The sequence below is a fragment of the Furipterus horrens genome, unplaced genomic scaffold (genome assembly GCF_987537825.1).
Source record: "Furipterus horrens unplaced genomic scaffold, mFurHor1.1.pri manual_scaffold_12, whole genome shotgun sequence".
Taxonomy (NCBI): domain Eukaryota; kingdom Metazoa; phylum Chordata; class Mammalia; order Chiroptera; family Furipteridae; genus Furipterus; species Furipterus horrens.
Genome location: NW_028327182.1, coordinates 42,793,926 through 42,811,734, shown reverse-complemented (window position 1 = coordinate 42,811,734; position 17,809 = coordinate 42,793,926). Strand labels below are relative to the sequence as shown.

Below are 17,809 nucleotides of genomic sequence, written 5' to 3'. Positions count from 1 at the left end.
ATTGATTTGTTGCCTCCCACACATGTGCCCTGACTTGGAACTGGAGGGCAACCCAGACTTGTTCCCTGACTGGGAATCAAACCGGGAACCTTTTGATTTGTGGAACAGTGCCCAACCAACTGAACTACACTGGTCAGGGCTGGAGAAACGAATTGTAAGGCTGTTTACTGACGAGTGTTAGTATTTATCTTAAGGTTAATTCTGATCATTTCTCTACTTTAAACTTGTTTCACCTGGTTTCATGTTATATCACCTTTTCATATACTAAGGAGAGCCTTTTCCAATTAAATTATTAATACACAGGTAAGTTAGTAGTATGCTTGATAGAATTGTAATTTACCTGTCTTTTGTTTGGAGTAAATTTTTTATGACTTTCAAATAACTGTTGCTGAGGGCAGGAATTGCAATAATGAATAAGCATCTAGCAAGTACTTGAATTTATTTTTAATTATTTATTAGCTATGTGTATAACTTGTAGTCTTAGGGACTGTAACAGAAACAAGGCATTGACTTGAAGCTTTGCATCATTACTGAATTTCAGAGGGGAACTGTGAGACTTATTAAATTTCATTTCTTTAATCAGAGTGCATTTTAATGACCTAAAATGGCTTGGAAATGTTGAAATAAAATAGTTTGCTCATGTTTTTTCTGGGGAGGTAGACAATGACTCCCCAATGACAAAGTATACAAGGAACTTTGACTAGCTTGGTGGCAGCAGCAGGGGTTGGATACATAAACATCAAATAATTATGGTTTTTGGAACATAAATTAGTCCAGCATTGGTTTAATAAATGTACTATGTACCGGGCACTGCTTAGTCTTAGGGAAGTGATAGTGACACAATAAATAGCTTTGTCCTCATGAAGTTTATAATCTAGTTTAATTTGAAACTGAGGATTCTTTCATTTTTAGAACTTTCAGTGTGAAATATGCACAGTCTCTAAGCATACTAGTTTTCCCACATACCTTGACATTGCAGAAAGGTATTGTATTTAATTTGCACCTGGCAGAATTAATTAAACTTTAAATTATTTAAGTTTTAGTTTACTTGCTTCTACTCCCTGTGCCCAGGGCTGTTTGCTTCCAGCTTCAGTTCAGAAATCAAGTGTGGAGTCAAGCTGACTGGGGTCCAGTGTAATAACACCTACCATGGACTGATTGCTTCACTCTTGTGAGCTTATATTTGTTCATCTGTTAAAAAGGCATAGAGATGTTTCATTTAGTATTAGATCGAAATGAGACTGTCAAACCTAGTGATGGTGTATAGTAACGGTTAGCCATATAGAATAGATTTCTTTAACATTAGCTTAAGCACAACAGAATTAGAGATATAAGTGAGAACCGCAAAATTCCCTAAGTATTTAAATCCGATTGAAAGGTTTGGGGCTTCATCTGCTTTTCTGTTCTCTTCTGTCAGTACACATCATAGGAAATTAACTACATAAAATTATTTGTTAATCAACAGCTGCTTTGCTATTTTGTTCCTCAAGGTGGAGCTCTTGTTTGTCAGATTGTAGTTTTTATCCTGACAAAACAGAAGCAACAACTTTTAAGAAAATTAGAATTCTCGTTTTAAGTTTCTTTTTTCTTTTTTAATAGGTATGACTGGTATCAAACAGAATCTCAAGTAATCATTACACTTATGATCAAGAGTGTTCAGAAGAATGATGTAAATGTGGAATTTTCAGAAAAAGAGGTCATTAAGTCTTTGAACCCTTTTTTATGTTGAGCTTAAATACTTTTATTTGCAAATACAGTATATTGCAGAATAATATGTAGCAGTTTATCAGATATGCCATTTGTGGAAAATGCTGATGGAACTCTAAAGCATTGCTTTTCAATTTGAATTATTTTGAGACAAGAGTATGTGTCCTATAGGTTATAACTACATGTGCATTTTTTTTTTTTTTACATTTGTAATTCAGAGTAGAACTTGATTGACAAATATAAAAGATATTAGTAAGATGAGTGATTTGGTTACATTTATGTGGTATACTTCATGAAGAAAGGTTTATATATTTGTTGTGTGATGTATACATCTTAGAATTTACCAACTATATTAAAGGAATATGACTTAACTTGGTTTCTTAGAATTTAGTAGAAAACTTTATGATATATATTTAAGAGTTAGTGGTAGAAGTATATGTTTTGCATATGAATACTTTTCTTTTATACTGTATTATTTTGCTCCCCTATCTTGAGTTTGAGTAAATGTTAAGTATGTGTTTTAAAACATTATTTTCTGCTATTTAGTTTTGCATATGAGAAACCATGTGAAGGAAACCAGATTTTTAAAAAAGGATTATTTTGAGGTTCCTAAATCTGATACTCTCATATAAAATGTTTAAAATAGCCTGTAACAGTATTGAAGTTCTGTAATTGTATTTAGTTTTAAGTGTTTTACTCTTTATTATATAAATTTATAAGATATACTGCTAATTTTATGTTCATTAGTTGTCTGCTTTGGTGAAACTTCCTTCTGGAGAGGATTACAGTTTGAAACTGAGACTTCTTCATCCTATAATACCAGAACAGAGCACATTTAAAGTACTTTCAACAAAGGTAAGACAGTTGTAAAGAATTGTCAATAGTAATATTTTCAAATACAGAAACATTAGTCAGCTAATCACCTATGTGATTATAAGCTTGTTGATCCTTTCAGCTGCATGTCTTTAAAAGGGACAGGTGAATAACTATAAATTTTGAGAAACAATTTTCCCCTGCCAAAATTCTAGGACAAAGAGTATAAAAATCTACTTAACCTCAGTGGTGTTTATGTACTTATTAAGGTAGGTATAATTCTCAATAAAGAGGTTTTCAAAAAAGATATAATCATCAGCCTTTCAGATTTGGTCTGACAATGTCTCGTCTATAGACCTTGTCAGTCTGGCCTGTTTTGAAATACAAATACTTTTCTCACTCTACCTGATGCAGTTAAAAATGTACACAGTATACTATAAGGTTTAATCTGCTGTTTTGTTTGTTTTTTAGTTAAGCTGAATTTTAGGTTACTTTGATGTGGGGGATTAATGCATAGTTTAAATTGCAGTCTGTATAATACTTAGATTTCTTTATATTTTTAAAAAGTAAACTAACAATTAAAATTCAGAGAATATTTTATATATCAAAAGATGTAGATTGTAGTATAATTTAGTAGGAAAAATAACTGGAAATAAAAAAAATCTGACTGCATCTTTGCTTGCCCTATAAATTTAAACTAGTCACAAAATGACTAGAGGACCAAATTTTCATCTATAAAAACAAAACATATGGACTAAATGACCTCTGAATTTCTTTTATCTGTAAAATTGTATGAAGTATATGATTAATGAGAATGAATGATATAATAGACTTTTTTCATTACTGCAGCTTCTTTCTACGTGTCCTGCAGTATACTGTATTGTTAACTATGAGTCTTAAGTTCTAAAACATGTGAATTTCCCTATTGTAGAGTAGACACAGGGTCAGCCTGTGTCATGAAGAGTGGTAACTGGGCCTGCAGAAAGAAGAGGAGGATTGAAATAGGAAGTGCAAAGTAAAGAAGCAGGTTTTTGTTTTTCTGCATCTCGTTAAAAATCATCTCACTTGTTTGAAGATTATAAAGTACAAAGCTGTGTAATTAGATGGAGAGCAGAAACAGTTACTTAGACCATAGAAAGTGAGAAAAGGGATGAAATCTTATTAAGATTTTAGAATTACTGTCCCCATTCACATTGTGTAGAGCTTGTTTAAAAACAAATATTGGGTAAAGTAATCAAGCACAAAAACTATAGCTAGATTTGGGAGGGAGGTCAGAAAATTATGAGTTTGCCATTTTTGTACATTTTTGAAGTTTCTTTCAAGAGGTTGTCAATGTATGTCCTTTTGAAATAATTTAAATGTAAACGGGACTTCCTGTCAAGATGGGGGTATAGGTAGACATGCTTCACTTCCTCACACAACCATAGAAGTAATTACAACCAGATCTCAAACATAGATAACAATCAGAACCATCAGAAAATTGAGCTATATGGAAGTCTGACAACCAAGGATTTAAAGAAGCCACATTCATCCAGATGGGTAGGAAGGGGAGTGTGGTTTGACAAGCAGCGGCAATGCATGGTTTCACATTCACATGGGTGGATAAAAATCATGAGGGATACTCTGGGAGCAGGTGGTCCTGGCGCTGAGCCCAACTGTGCAGTTCAGGGTTCCAGCACCTAGAAGATAACCCCCCATTACTTCTGGCTATAAAAACCAGTGGGGGTTGGGGAAGCAGAAGAAATTGCCTGATATTCACTGCTTAAAGGGCCTACATGGTCTTAGAATATATGCAGGCCCAGGGCAGCAGCTGGAGGGGTGCCAGTTTCATACAGGAGGTGCATGAGTGACTGGAAACAGGACGAGTGCTGGGCAAATCACCAGAAGCCAGGCATCAGCATCACTCCCTCTCACAGCACAACACTGCAAATAGAGCCACAGAGAGGTGAAGGAGGTGGCCCTCTCCTGGCAATTACCCAAGGCTTTGCCCCACACAATTTACAGGTGCCTTTGCTATATAGGCCATGCTACTAAGGGAGTAAAAATAGCTCTACCTAATACGCAGAAACAGGGAGGCTGCCAAATTGAGGAGGCAAAGAAATATGTTCCAAATCAAAGAACAGAACAAAACCCCATAAAAAAAACTTAAGTGAAATGGAGATAACCAGCCTATCAGATGCAGAGTTCAAACATTGGTGATCAGGATGCTCAGAGAACTCAGAGTATGGCAAAAAAAATAAATAAATAATAATAATAGAAGAAGAAATGGAGGTTACACAAAGTGAAATAAGGAAAAATATATAGGCAACCAGCAATGAAGGGAAGGAAGCCTGGATTCAAATCAACAATCTGGAACAAAAGGAAGAAAATATTTACCTGGAACAGAAAGAAGAAACTATGGAAAAAACACAAGGAGAGACTTCTGGCCAAGATGGAGGCGTAGACAGACATGCTACATCTCCCTCCACAACTAAGAAGGAATACAGCTACCTCAAAACTAGAAACAACCAGAAGTTCCAGAAAACCAAAGTGCATGGAAGTCCAGCAAACAAAGATATAAAGAAGAAATACTCATTCAGCAGGTAGGAGGGACGGAGCTGGGGCAGAGAGGACATGGTGTGGTGGCATAAGCAGCAACAACAGCAGGCCAGCAGAAAGTGCAGTTACATGTTTTGAAAAGTGAGGAGGGACATGTGGGGAGCGTTCCCAGCTCCTTATCAGACCTCGAAGCTCACTGTCCCAGCACCGGGGAAAATCAAGCCTCATTGCTTTGACTGTGCAAACCAGTGGGGGTTGGGATGCAGACAGAAACTGCTGGTCTCTCAGCAGAGTCTGCTTGTTTAAAGGGCCCCCACTGACCTAGAACATCAGCAGACCCACCCGCTCTGGGAACGACAGCCAGGGCAGCAGCTAGAGGGATGCCAGTTTGGTGTGGAAGTGGGAGAAGTGCCTAGAAAAGGGACAAATGCTGGGCAAACGGCATTGTTCCTTCTCAGACTCCTCCCCCACATACAGTGCCACAACGTGGTTAAAACAGGTCGCCTGTTACTGATGAATACCTAAGGCTCCGCCCCTTACAACGTCATAGGAGCGACAGCTCTCCCTGGGACACGAAAGCAAATAAACACAGGAGACTTCAGCCGAGATGGAGACCTAGACTGACACGCTCCGTCTCACTCCATAACTAAGAAGGAATACAACTACCGCAAAACCAGAAATAACCAGAAGTTCAAGAAAATAAAAAGAAGCCCAACGAATGAAGTTATAAAGAAGTGGTGCTCATCCAGACAGGTAGGAGGGGTGAAGCCGGGGAGGAGAGTTCAAGCCGTGCTGTCTGCGGCAGCAGCAGCGATGGAGGCAGGACAGCGATAAGCACAGACACCCATATTTAAGGGGCGGCGAGAAGTGCCTGCGGAGCACCCCCAGCTGCAGACCAGACCCATCACCTTGCGATTCCAAAGCCAGGGAAGGCAGACCTCCATTGCCTTGGACTGCGAGGCCTGGAGGGGGTGGGGATGGAGGACGAGGCTCCCAGTCTCTCAGCGGAGAGTGAATGAGAGGAATCCATCTTGGACCCTCACCCCCCTGCAGAAAACGCCACAGTGTGGTGATACGGGTCGCCCGGTTGTGACGTGTGCACAGGGCTCCGCCCCCTATAGCGTAGGAGGCGTGACAGCCCTGCTCAGGAAGCAAAGGTAAACACAAAACGGTCAGGATGGCACAGATCATGTTAGAGAATCCAGTGATGCAGCTGACCAGACAGCAAATATCTAATCTAACGAAGTAGCAGATAGGAAATCTTTCTGAGGCACAGTTCAGAGCTTTGCTTATAAAAATGCTTACAGACCTAACAGCAGATCTTAAGCAAGATGGGGAAGGAATGAAGGCTAGTCCTACTGAAATGAACAAAAACACATACGAAACTGGTGGTGAGGGAAAGAAAACTAGGGATCAAATCAACAAATCGGAACATAGGGAATTAACAAACAGTCAACCAGTCAGAAAGAGAAAATGAGAAGTGAGGAAAATGAGGAGAGGCTTAGAAACTTATGGGACAGCTATAAGTGGGCCAACATCTGAATCATAGGGCTGCCAGAAGGTGGAGAAGAACTAGAAATTGAAAACTTATGTGAAAAAATAATGAAGCAGAACTTCCCTAACTTGGGGAAGGAAATAGACTTACAGGTCCAAGAAGCACAGGGAGAACCACACCAAGACACATTATAATCAAAATGTCAAAAATTAAGGATAAAGAATCTTAAAAGCAGAGAGAAGAGAATTAGCATATAAAGGGGTCCCGATAAGACTCTCAGCTGATTCCTCAAAAGAAACTGTGTTGGCAAGAAGGGACTGGCAAGAAACATTCAAAGTAATGAAAAGCAAAAACCTACAACCACGATTACTCTATCCAGTGAAGCTGTCATTCAGAATAGAAGAGCAGAGAAAGTGCTTCCAGGACAAAGTAAAACTGAAGGAGTTCATCAGATCCAAACCACTGTTAAATGAAATGTTAAAGGGACTTGTTTAGGAGGAGGAGGATCAAAACTTTGAACATTAAAATGAAAACTGTATCACAACCACCAGCAGAAGCTAGGGAATTGAAACAAAGGCAGACTAAGTAGGCAACAAGAGTGGGAAAAGAATTATAGGTATGGGGAACATTTTGTGAGGAGGTCCGTGAGAAGGGGAAGTGGGGAAAGGGAGGGAGATGGTACAGGAATTAAGAAGCATAGTAAGAGGGAGTGGAGTAGATTGGAAGATGTTGAGAAGAACTATATGCGTAACTAATGGGCATGGACTAAGGGGGACAGCTGGAGGGAGGCAAGTCACTGGGTGGAAGGGAACAAAGGGAAAAGAAATTGGGACAACTGTAATAGCATAAACAATAAAGCATATTTAAAAGGAAAAAAGGAGAGTCTTAGGAACCTCTGGGACAACTTTTAATGTTGCAACATCGAATCATAGAGGTTCAAGAAGGAGAAGAGAAAGATCAAGAAATTGAAAACTAACATGAAAAAATAATGAAAGAAAACTTTCCTAATTTGGCAAAGGAAATAGATATACAAGTCCAGGAAGCACAGAGAGCCCAAACAAGTTGGACCCAAAGAGTGCCACACCAAGACACATCATAATTAAAATGCCAAAGATTAAAGATAAAGAGAGAATTAAAAGTGAAGGAGAAAAGCAGAGTTCCCCATAGCGGAGGTGCCACACACACCCTAGGCTCGATTGGAAGTTGCTCTGTCCAGCAGAGGCTTCGTGACTACGGCGGAACAAACTTTTTACCCAAGACACTTTGTTATGTCTGGGGGAAGGAAGGTGACTGCCTCTCTAATGGAGACCAGCAGCCAAACCTTCATCCTTTATGCCTTTTATTGAGGAGGATACATGCGAGAGATACAAGGCTAAAATTTATAAATCGTCAATAGTCGTTAGGCGTTTGACAGTAACAGATTACACATACCAGTACAGAGGCCACAGTGACCAGTCTGTGTCAGGGTCCATAAAACATCTTGACCAGGTGCAGGGTTTCATACACTCCTTTCTAGAGATTGTTTATGTTACATTACTGATAAGGAAAGCAGAGCAAGTTCTAAAGCATAATGAGCATAATGAGCATCCTTTGATCCAATTCCCATGGCAACCTCTGAGTGGCTGTCAGTCATGTTCCACACACAGCCTTATGTTGAGACTTAGAGACAAGCGCGGCCAGAAAACTGGCAGCTCCCCATGCTCAGGCCAGGGCTACAGTTCCTTAAACCACGAGGTGTGGTTGCGCACAGTTCCCTGCAAAAGAATTCCCATAAGACTATCAGCTGACTTCTCAAAAGAAACTTTGCAGGCAAAAAGGGGCTGGCAAGAAGTATTCAAAGTGATGAAAAGCAAGGACTTAAAACCTAGATTACTCTATCCAGCAAAGCTATCGTTTAGAATGGAAGGGCAGATAAAGTGCTTCCCAGACAAAGTACAGCTAAAAGAATTTTTCATCACCATGCCATCATTACATGAAATGTTAAAGGGACCTATTTAAGGAAAAGAAGATAAAAATTATGAACATTAAAATGACAACAAAATCACAACTGTCAACAACTGAACTGAAAAAACAAAAACAAACTAAGCAAACAACCAGAACAGGAACAGAATCATAGCTATGGAGATCATTTGGAGGGTTATCAGCTGGGGGAGTAGGGGGAGCGGTAGAATGGGGGAGATGTTGCAGGGATTAAGAAGTATAATTGGTAGGAATAAAAGTATAATTGGTAGGGGGATGTTAAGAATAGTATGGGGAAGGGAGAAGCCAAAGAACTGACACATATGTCCCATGGACATGAATTAAGGGGAGGGATTGCTGGAGGGAATGAGGGAATCGTGTTGCGGGTAGCAAAGGGGGAAAAAGTCAGGACAACTGTAACAGCTTAATGAAAATATACTTAAAAAAAGAAATAAATGTAAACTGATTTGTATAAATGTATGGTAAATGACTTAAAATTTTGTGTCACTGAGCCAATTCATATTTTGGGTTGGCCAAAAAGTTCTTTTTAGTTGTTTCTGTACGATGGCTCTAGTAGTGCTTAGTTGTTTTCTACTTCGTTTGAGACAACTTTTTTAGATTGTATTGTGACAGCCGTCATATCAGCGTGCTTAAAAAAAAAAAAGAAATCAAAATTGGTAAATTTTTGTGCAGCCATTTTAATATTGATGATTGAAGAAGATACACAATCTTTTCAATGTATTATATTATTTCAAGGTAAAAACACAACTGAAATGCAAAAAAAAAAATTGTGCAGTGTATGGAGAATGTGTTGTGACTGATCAAATGCGTCAAAAATGGTTTACGAAGTTTCTTGGTATTATTGACATTTTGGCCAAATAATTTGTCGCTGTGGGGTTGTCTTTTGCATTGGGAAATGTTTAAAGCAACCCTGGCCTCTGCCCATTAAAAGCCAATAGTGGGAGATAGCTGACATACTCAGAATATCCAAATCAATGAAGTTATTTATGAAAATGAAAGAAACTAAACAAACTTTATGGTCAGCTGAATGCTTAGGAAGAATTGTAAGTGTGGTAGATACAGAGAAGAGATTGATTGATGACTGCCAGGTGGAAGGGGTTTTGAGGGGATGGGTGGAAATGGTTAAAGGAATTAAATACAAAGTGCCGGTTTTAAAAATAGTTACAGGGATATAAAGTACAGCATAGGAAATATAGTCAATAATATTGTATTAACTATGTATGGTGTTTGATGGGTAGTAGCCTTATCAGGGGGAACCACTTCGTAAGTTAATAAATGTCTAATCACTATGCTGTACTAATATTGTATGTCAACTATAATTAAAAAATAAAAAGCGTGTATGTTAAATACACAAGCCTTTGTGGCTAGAGTTGATGTAACTAAGCACTGTCATCTCTTAATTGTTTTCTCTTTAGAATCTTATCAGTGCTTGTTGATTCTACCCATTTCCTAATCCACCATACTCTGTTCCAAATTTGCCTCTATTTTGGGGGGGCGGGGGATCTCCTTTTCCTTTATTTAAATACTATATGCTTTTCTTTCTTGTATACTAATTTGATTATATATACATTTTATTTTCCTATACTTAGTAAATCTTTTTAGGATAAGAAGCATGTCCTTTTTTTTTTGTCTTTGTACATGTTCCAGTAAAGTTGTCAGGTAAAGTACAAGATGCCCAGTTTACTTTATAAACATTGAATTTTTTTTAATGTGTATGTTCAGTTTGCTAAATTTGGCAACCCAAGCCCTGTGCATCGAACATAGTGGGTGGTCAATAATTATTCAGTGAATGAATTTAAATTGGGTTCTGCTGTTACCCTATGAAGTTGGCAGAGTATTCTCATTTTTAGTTTTACAGATGAAAAGAAACTGATGTTTATGGACTTTAAATGCTTTCCCCAAGTTCATATAGTTACTAAATTGTTCAGTCTGGCCCAAGAGGAATGCTTGTACTTCCATAAATCTAGTGCTTCTTTGCTTAGGTTTTTTCTAAATTTTGGATTAAAGAATAAAGATTCTAAGGATGTATTCTGAAGGATGATTATTTTTCTTGCCCTAACCCGAAGTAATATATATTACTCTGTTAGATTGCCAACTTGTAAGCTGTACAGTATGGCCTCACTTAAAGTCATTGATAGGTTCTGTGACTTTAAGGCCTGATGAAACCAGTTTTACTATAGGCTGATTGATACAATGATATAAACAAGTTAAGTTCCAGTGGCATCTTACCAACTCTATAAAGAAATGATGTTGAATGAAATGATGTTATTCAAGGGCCTGTCGTATTTATATCTCAGGGAAATGAAAATTTGAGTCCTTTTTCAAACAGCAGAGGGAGACAGTGTTAAATATTGAAAATAAAATGTTTCTCTAGATTACTGGGAGTTATTTAGTGATGACACTAAGAAGGAAAAGTATTGAAGTAATTTGCTTTTCTTTTGTGTTCAGATTTCTTGAATTCTTTATGTGAATTGAGAAAAGGATGCATTTTGCTCAGAGGAATTTGTTTAAAATGAGAGGTTCTGTAAACATTGTGTTTCAAAAGGGTTACTTTTTTGCTTTTGAGAATTCTGTTTTTCTTTTCCACCTTTGAGGGTGAGTGAATGTTGCAAATTCATGTATAACCATTGTTTTTTTGTAATTAATTCAAGTGAAAAATTAATATAATCTGCAGTGAAATTAGAAGTACTAGGGTCTTTAAATTAATGAAATAGCATTTCTTAATTAAATGTTTTACAATGTAATATTTAATATTTTTCCATGTTGGAATTTATATTTTTCCAGTATCTTATATTTTTCCTTTTACTGAATACCATCTTTCATATCTGCCTACTAATCCATTTTATTTATTAACAAACTGCACTGTTCTTTTGTTCTGTCTTGTTAATTTCATGACAGTATTCTCTGGTCACAGTCACTGGATTATAACTTCAGTGACAGATGTAAAATATTCATTTTAAAGATTAATACTCACTACCTCTAAGTAAAAACTTAGAATTCTCAAAATCTTGTGGAGTAAATTTGCCCTTGTGGAAATGTTGTTGTATTCCTATTTTAATCAAAGTAATTTTTCTGTATTATATCAATATAAAATAAGAAGGCTTTTAACTGGAACCGTGGGAAATGAAAATGTGTTTTTTAAATTAGAGACAGATAGCTCCCTTCTCCCTCTTTAATGTGCCAAAATTTGAGAAGTTTTAGTTTATTTCTTTTCTTAATATTCATATAAGAATTTGAGTGATGATGGAATGCTGTGACAGTGTTTGGGGATGCTACTGTTTTATTGAACACACAGGTGTCAGGGTTTGGGGATTGTTTTGTCTTTTTGATGCAGTGATGATAATAGAGTGTGTGTGGTTTTTTTTTTAGATAACCGATTAGTTGCTCATATTTACAAATTATAGATCTTGGAGTGTATTCTTGCCACTTTTTCTATTATATATTTATATATTTTTAAATGGAAAGTATTTTACTATACATGCTATCTGTAGCTATCTTTTTAAACTTAAGCATACAGTAACATTACTTGGACTAAAATAGGAATACAAGATTTTTTTTCATGCCCTTAAATATTCTTTTGCAAAGTATTTCAGTGTATACATTTACTGGAGCTTATTTAGCCAGCTTCATATTGTTTGACATATGGGAATATAGTAGGTAACTGTTTTGATTGCCTTGTGTTATCCTGTGCTATCCTCACAATTATTGCATAGTGTAGGTATTTTTATCACCTATTAACAGGTAGGGAAAATGAACCCCAGAGATGTTAAATAATTTATCCAGATTTTTTGGCTAATTATAATGATAAAGAGATTGATGGAGCATTTAGTTATCTGCCATACAGAGTTCTATCTTCTTTTTATAAGTGGTCTCAATTGAACCTCCTAAGAACCCTAAATGTATAGGAGGAGAAATTGATGCTCAGCGAAATTAATTACTTGCTCAAGATCATATATACAATAAGTTGCACCTATTTGTGACTCTTGCAAACGCAGAACTGATTATTGTCTTGTTTTCAACCTGTGCTTATTTCGGAGGAAATAGGTAAAACTTCTAACAGTAAAAGACACTTTCAGCAAGTTATTGTGTATCTTGGCTTCCTCATCTCTGAGACATGGATGGTAATCTTTATAGGGTTGTTCTATTGAGTGAGATGATATATGTGAAAAACTTTGTACAGAGGTTATATAACACAGGCTCAGTAAATAATATTGCTATTATTTTATACCAGTTATTTGGATTTTTATTCCGGGTATAAAAGCAGTAAATGAATATTATAGAAAATATATAAAGAAGCTGTGAAAGTAATCACTCAGTCTTACTACTGATGAAGTTTTGACATACTTCCTTCCAGACAACTAGATTTCCCAATACTTAGGTCAGTCACTATAGATGATATATTCTGACATTTTTTGTTCATGGGAAATGTCTCTTCTGATTGATTTAGGAAGAATAGAGTCTGTGACCTATACCAGCATAGTACCTGGCTCAAAGTAGGCACTCAGTAAATATTTGAATTGAGCTATTAGGACCTTGGAGAAGATTTTTTTCCGTTCCTATTCATTCATTACCATCTGTTGCATTAAAAAAAGATTACAAAATGATTTGAGTATAAAAGTAAAGAAGTTAGGGATCCAGGATGGCAGAGGAGTAAGTGAAAGCTACACTAACTTCCTCTCAAGACCAATCTGGAATTTGAACTACATTGTAGAGAAGTCATCCAGCATAACCACGTGAACACTAGCTGGAGAGAAGCCTTATAACCATGGACAGACAGAAGAAACTACTTCACTACAACATGACTGGTAGGGAGTGTGGAGGAGACAAGAGAAGGCTGACTGGGCTCCCATGGGTGGTAGCTGAAGTGCCAGAGGGAAACTTAAGTGGCTGGGGTTCCTCAGAAAAGTGTGTGGTCTAAACCCTAATCTGGGGTCTCCAGCTATAGCACCAGAACCAGAAAGGAACCAGACAAACATCCAGCTATGAAAAGCAGCAGGGTTTCTGCCTGCCAGGGAGAGACAGATGGAGACACAGGGAGCCTCTTAAAGGGCCAACACACAAAATCCCATTTGTAGGCATTTACTCTGGGCTCTGGCAAAGGGAGGACAGAGTGGATTAGAGAGGCTTGAGGAGAGTCTGGGGTTGGTGACTCTGGAGAGAGAATTGAAGGGACAGCCACTAGGATCCCTGTGCTGAGTTATCCCCCATATTGTAGGAGCCACTTTTTCCTCCCAAGTGGCACCAGCCTGAGGGGAAGCAATAGCCCTGCCCACTGGAATTACTTTGTCCCACTCTGTGGTGCTTAAGCTTGACTGCTGATTACAGATTGATCAGATTAACAACTGATAACCTTAACAGCTGATTAGTTTAACAACTAAGGTGGAAAATGCAAAGAAGCAACCAAAATGGGAAGACAAAGAAACAGACCTCAAATGAAAGAACAAGAGAATTCTCCAGAAGAAATAGATGAAATGGAGATAAGTGATTTATCAGAGAGTTCAGACTAATGATTATAAGGATACTCAAGGCATGAAAAAGACATAGAAACCACAAAAAATGATAAGTCACAAATGAAGAATGCAATATCTGAGATAAATACTACACTGGAAGGAATCAAAACAGGTTAAACAAAGCAGGATCAAATCAGTGTTTTGGAAGACAAAATAGAAAAATAGCAATCAGGCAGAGTAGCAAAAAGAATTTAAAAAAATGAGAGCTTAAGAAACATCTTGGACAAGATGAAGTATAATGACATTTGCATCATGGAAATACCAGCCAGAAGGAGAAGAAAGTGAGCCAAGGGATACAGAACGTATTTGAAGAAATAATCACCGAAAACTTCCCTAATCTAGTGAAGGAAGAAGTCATACAAGTCCAGGAAGCTCAGAGAGTCCCAAATAAGTTGAACCCAAAGAGGCCTACACTGAGACATATCGTAATTAAAATGACAAGGCTTAAAGACAAGGCTTAAAAGACACAGGAGAAAAAAATAGATAGTTAACCATAAGGGAACACCAGTTAGACTGGCATTTGACTACTCATCAAACAATGCAGGTCAGAAGAGAGTGGTGTGAAATATTCAAGGTGCTGAAAAACAAGGAACTACAACTAAAGCTTTATATATGCTACCTCCAAGACACCCATCTCAAATCAAAAGATAAATACAGATTTAAAGGTTTGGAAAAAGATATTTTGTGCAAATGGAAAAGAAAAAATAAACTAGGGTAATAGTACTTAATATCTGAGAAAATAGACTTTAAAACCGAGGATATAGTAAGAGACAAAGAAGGACACTTTATGATGATAAAAGGGAACAATCCAACAAGAAGATATAACCCTAGTAAACATTTAACCACCCAACATAGGAGCACCTAAATATGTAAAACAAATATTGTTGCACATAAAAGGAGAGATTGATAGAAATACAGTCATAGTTGGGGATTTTAACACCCTATTGACTTCAATTAATAGGTCTTCAAGGCAGAAAATCAACAAGGAGACAGTGGCCTTAAACGAAACACTAGGTCAAATGGATTTAATTGATACCTTCAGAGCATTTCATCTCAACACAGCAGAATATACATACTTTTCAAGTACACATGGAACGTTTTCTAGGATTAGACTGCATGCTGGGACCCAAAACAAGTCTCAATAAATTTAAGAAGATTGAATTAATATCAAGCATCTTCTCTGTTCACAATGCTATGAAATAGAAATCAATCACAAGAAGAACACTGAAAAACACACAAAAACATGAGCTATTAAATAACATGTTAATGAATGGGTCAAGAAAAAGATCAAGGAAGAAATCAAAGGTACCTTGAAACAAATGAAAATGAGGACAGAACAACAAAATCCGTGGGAAACTGGGAAAACAACCCGAAGAGGAAAATTCATAGCATTACAGGCCTATCTCAAAAAACGAGAAATAATTCAAATAAACACTCTTAATTTCACACTTAAATGAACTTTAAAACAAACAACAGAGCCCAAAGTGTGTAGCAGGAAGGAAGTAATAAAGAGGAGAACATAAATAAATGAAATAGTCTAAAAAATGATACAAAATATCAATGAGTGCAATAGCAGGGTTAGAGTTATCTTTGAAAAGATAACAAGATTGACAAACCTTTAACCAGAGCCATCAAGAGAAAAAGTAAAATTCTGTATTTGCAGATGACATGACACTGTACATAGATAACATCAAAGATTCCACCAAGAAACTACTGGAACTGATAAATGAATTCAGTGAAGTAGCAGGATACAAAATTAATATCCAGAAATCAAGTACATTTTTATATGCCAATAACAAACTAACAGAAAGGGAAATTAAGAAAACAATCTCATTCTCAATTGCTGCAAAAAGAAGAAAATAGGAATAAACCTAACTAAGGATGTGAAAGACCTGTACTCGGAAAATTATAAGACACTTAAGAAAGAAATTGAAGAAGATAACAAATAGGTGCATACTGTGTTCATGGATAGGAAGAATTAACATCATTAAAATGTCCGTATTACCCAAAGCTATCTATAGATCCAGTGCAATTCCTATCAAGATTACAAGGACCTATTTCACAGAACTAGAACAAATATTTCCAGAATTTATATGGAACCACAAAGGCTGCTCCTAGCAACAGCAATCCTAAGAGGAACAATGTTGGAGGAATCATGCTACCTTATATCAAACTGTAGTAGAAGGCCATAGAAATCAAAACAGAATGGAACTGGCATAAAAACACACAAATCAATAGAACAGAATAGAGAGCCCAGAAATAAACCCTCACCTTTATAGTCAAGATTCAACAGAGGAAACAAGCACATACAATGGGCTAAAGATAGTTCATTCAATAAATGGTGTTGGGAAAATTGGACAATCGTGTGTAGAAAAGTGAAACTGGACCACCTTCTTACACCACACACAAGAATAAATTCAAAGTGCATCAAAGACTTAAGTGTTAAAGCTGAAACCATAAAAGTCCTGGGAGAAAACAGGCAGCAAAATCTTGGAAATTGATGGTAGAAATTTTTTTATCATATATCTCCCCAGGCAAGGGAAACAAAAGAACAAAATAAACAAATGAGACTACAGAAAACTAAACAGTTTTTGCACAGCAAAGGAAATCATCAACAAAATAAAAAGCCCACAGAATGGGAGAATATATTCACCATCTGATAAGGGGTTAATATCCATCTAAAATTTATAGAGTACTTAAAACTCAACACCAAAAAAGCAAACAGCCCAATTAAAAAATGGGGAAAGGACCTGAATAGACACTTCTACAAAGAGGTCATATGAAAAGATTCCCAACATCACTACTCATCAGAAATGCTAATTAAAACCACAATGAGTTACCATCTCACACCTGTCAGAATGGCCATCATCAGTAAATCAAAAACAAGTGATGGCAAGGAAGTGGAGAAAGAGGAACCCTGTTGCACTGTTGGTGGGAATGCAGACTGGTGCAGCCCCTGTGGAAAGCAGTATGAAGATACTTCAGAAAACTGCAAATGGACCTGCCTTTCAACCTAGCTATCCCACTTCTGGGAATATATCTGAAGGAACCCAAAACATCATTTGAAAGAATATAAGCACCCGTAAGTTCATTGCAGTGTTATTTACAATTGCCAAGATGTGGAAGCAGCCCAAGTGTCCATCAGTAGATAAGTGGATTAAAGAACTATGGGACATGTACACAATGGAATTCTACTCAGCCATAAAGAAGAAAGTTTTACCCTTTGCAACAGTTTGGATGGACCTGGAGAACATTATGCTAAGTGAAATAAGCCAGTCAGATAAAGACAAATACCGTATGATTTCACTCATGTGGAATCTGAAGAAGAAACTAAACTAACAAGCAAAACAGACAGAACTTATAAATGGAGAACAATTGACAGGTAGTGGTGGTGCGTGAGGTTAGGGCATAGTGGACTGAGCAAAAAGGAAAAGCAACTCATGGACATGGACAACAGCGTGGTGATTGCTAGGGTGAGTGGTTTATAAGGGCACTAAATGATAATGGAAAAAATGTAATAAAGATTAAAAAGTAAAGGAGCTAGGTGTGCATTCTGGCCTCAGGAAGACTTGAGCTACTCTGTTACTAGACAGAGGGGTTTGATAAAATTAAATGTGCAAATAGCTGAGTAAGAAAACTGCATTCCGAAGATTAGGGGAACAATTATTTTGTGACTAGTCCGGAAACAGGTAGTTCTCAAAAGCTGCCAGAAAAAGATAGTTTACCAGTAAACTGCACAGCTTTCTAGTGTCTGGGAAAGATTCCT

General features: G+C 37.0%; 1 protein-coding gene across 1 annotated transcript in view; it reads left to right on the top strand.

Moving 5' to 3' along the window:
• SUGT1 (SGT1 assembly cochaperone of MIS12 kinetochore complex) overlaps positions 1-17,809 on the top strand; it is a 57,099-nt gene that overhangs the window by 15,084 nt on the left and 24,206 nt on the right. The window contains exons 9-10 of the mRNA XM_090258596.1: positions 1,600-1,696; positions 2,455-2,562. Of these exons, the coding sequence (XP_090114722.1) occupies positions 1,600-1,696; positions 2,455-2,562 (205 nt within the window). The remainder of the gene's footprint in view (positions 1-1,599; positions 1,697-2,454; positions 2,563-17,809) is intronic.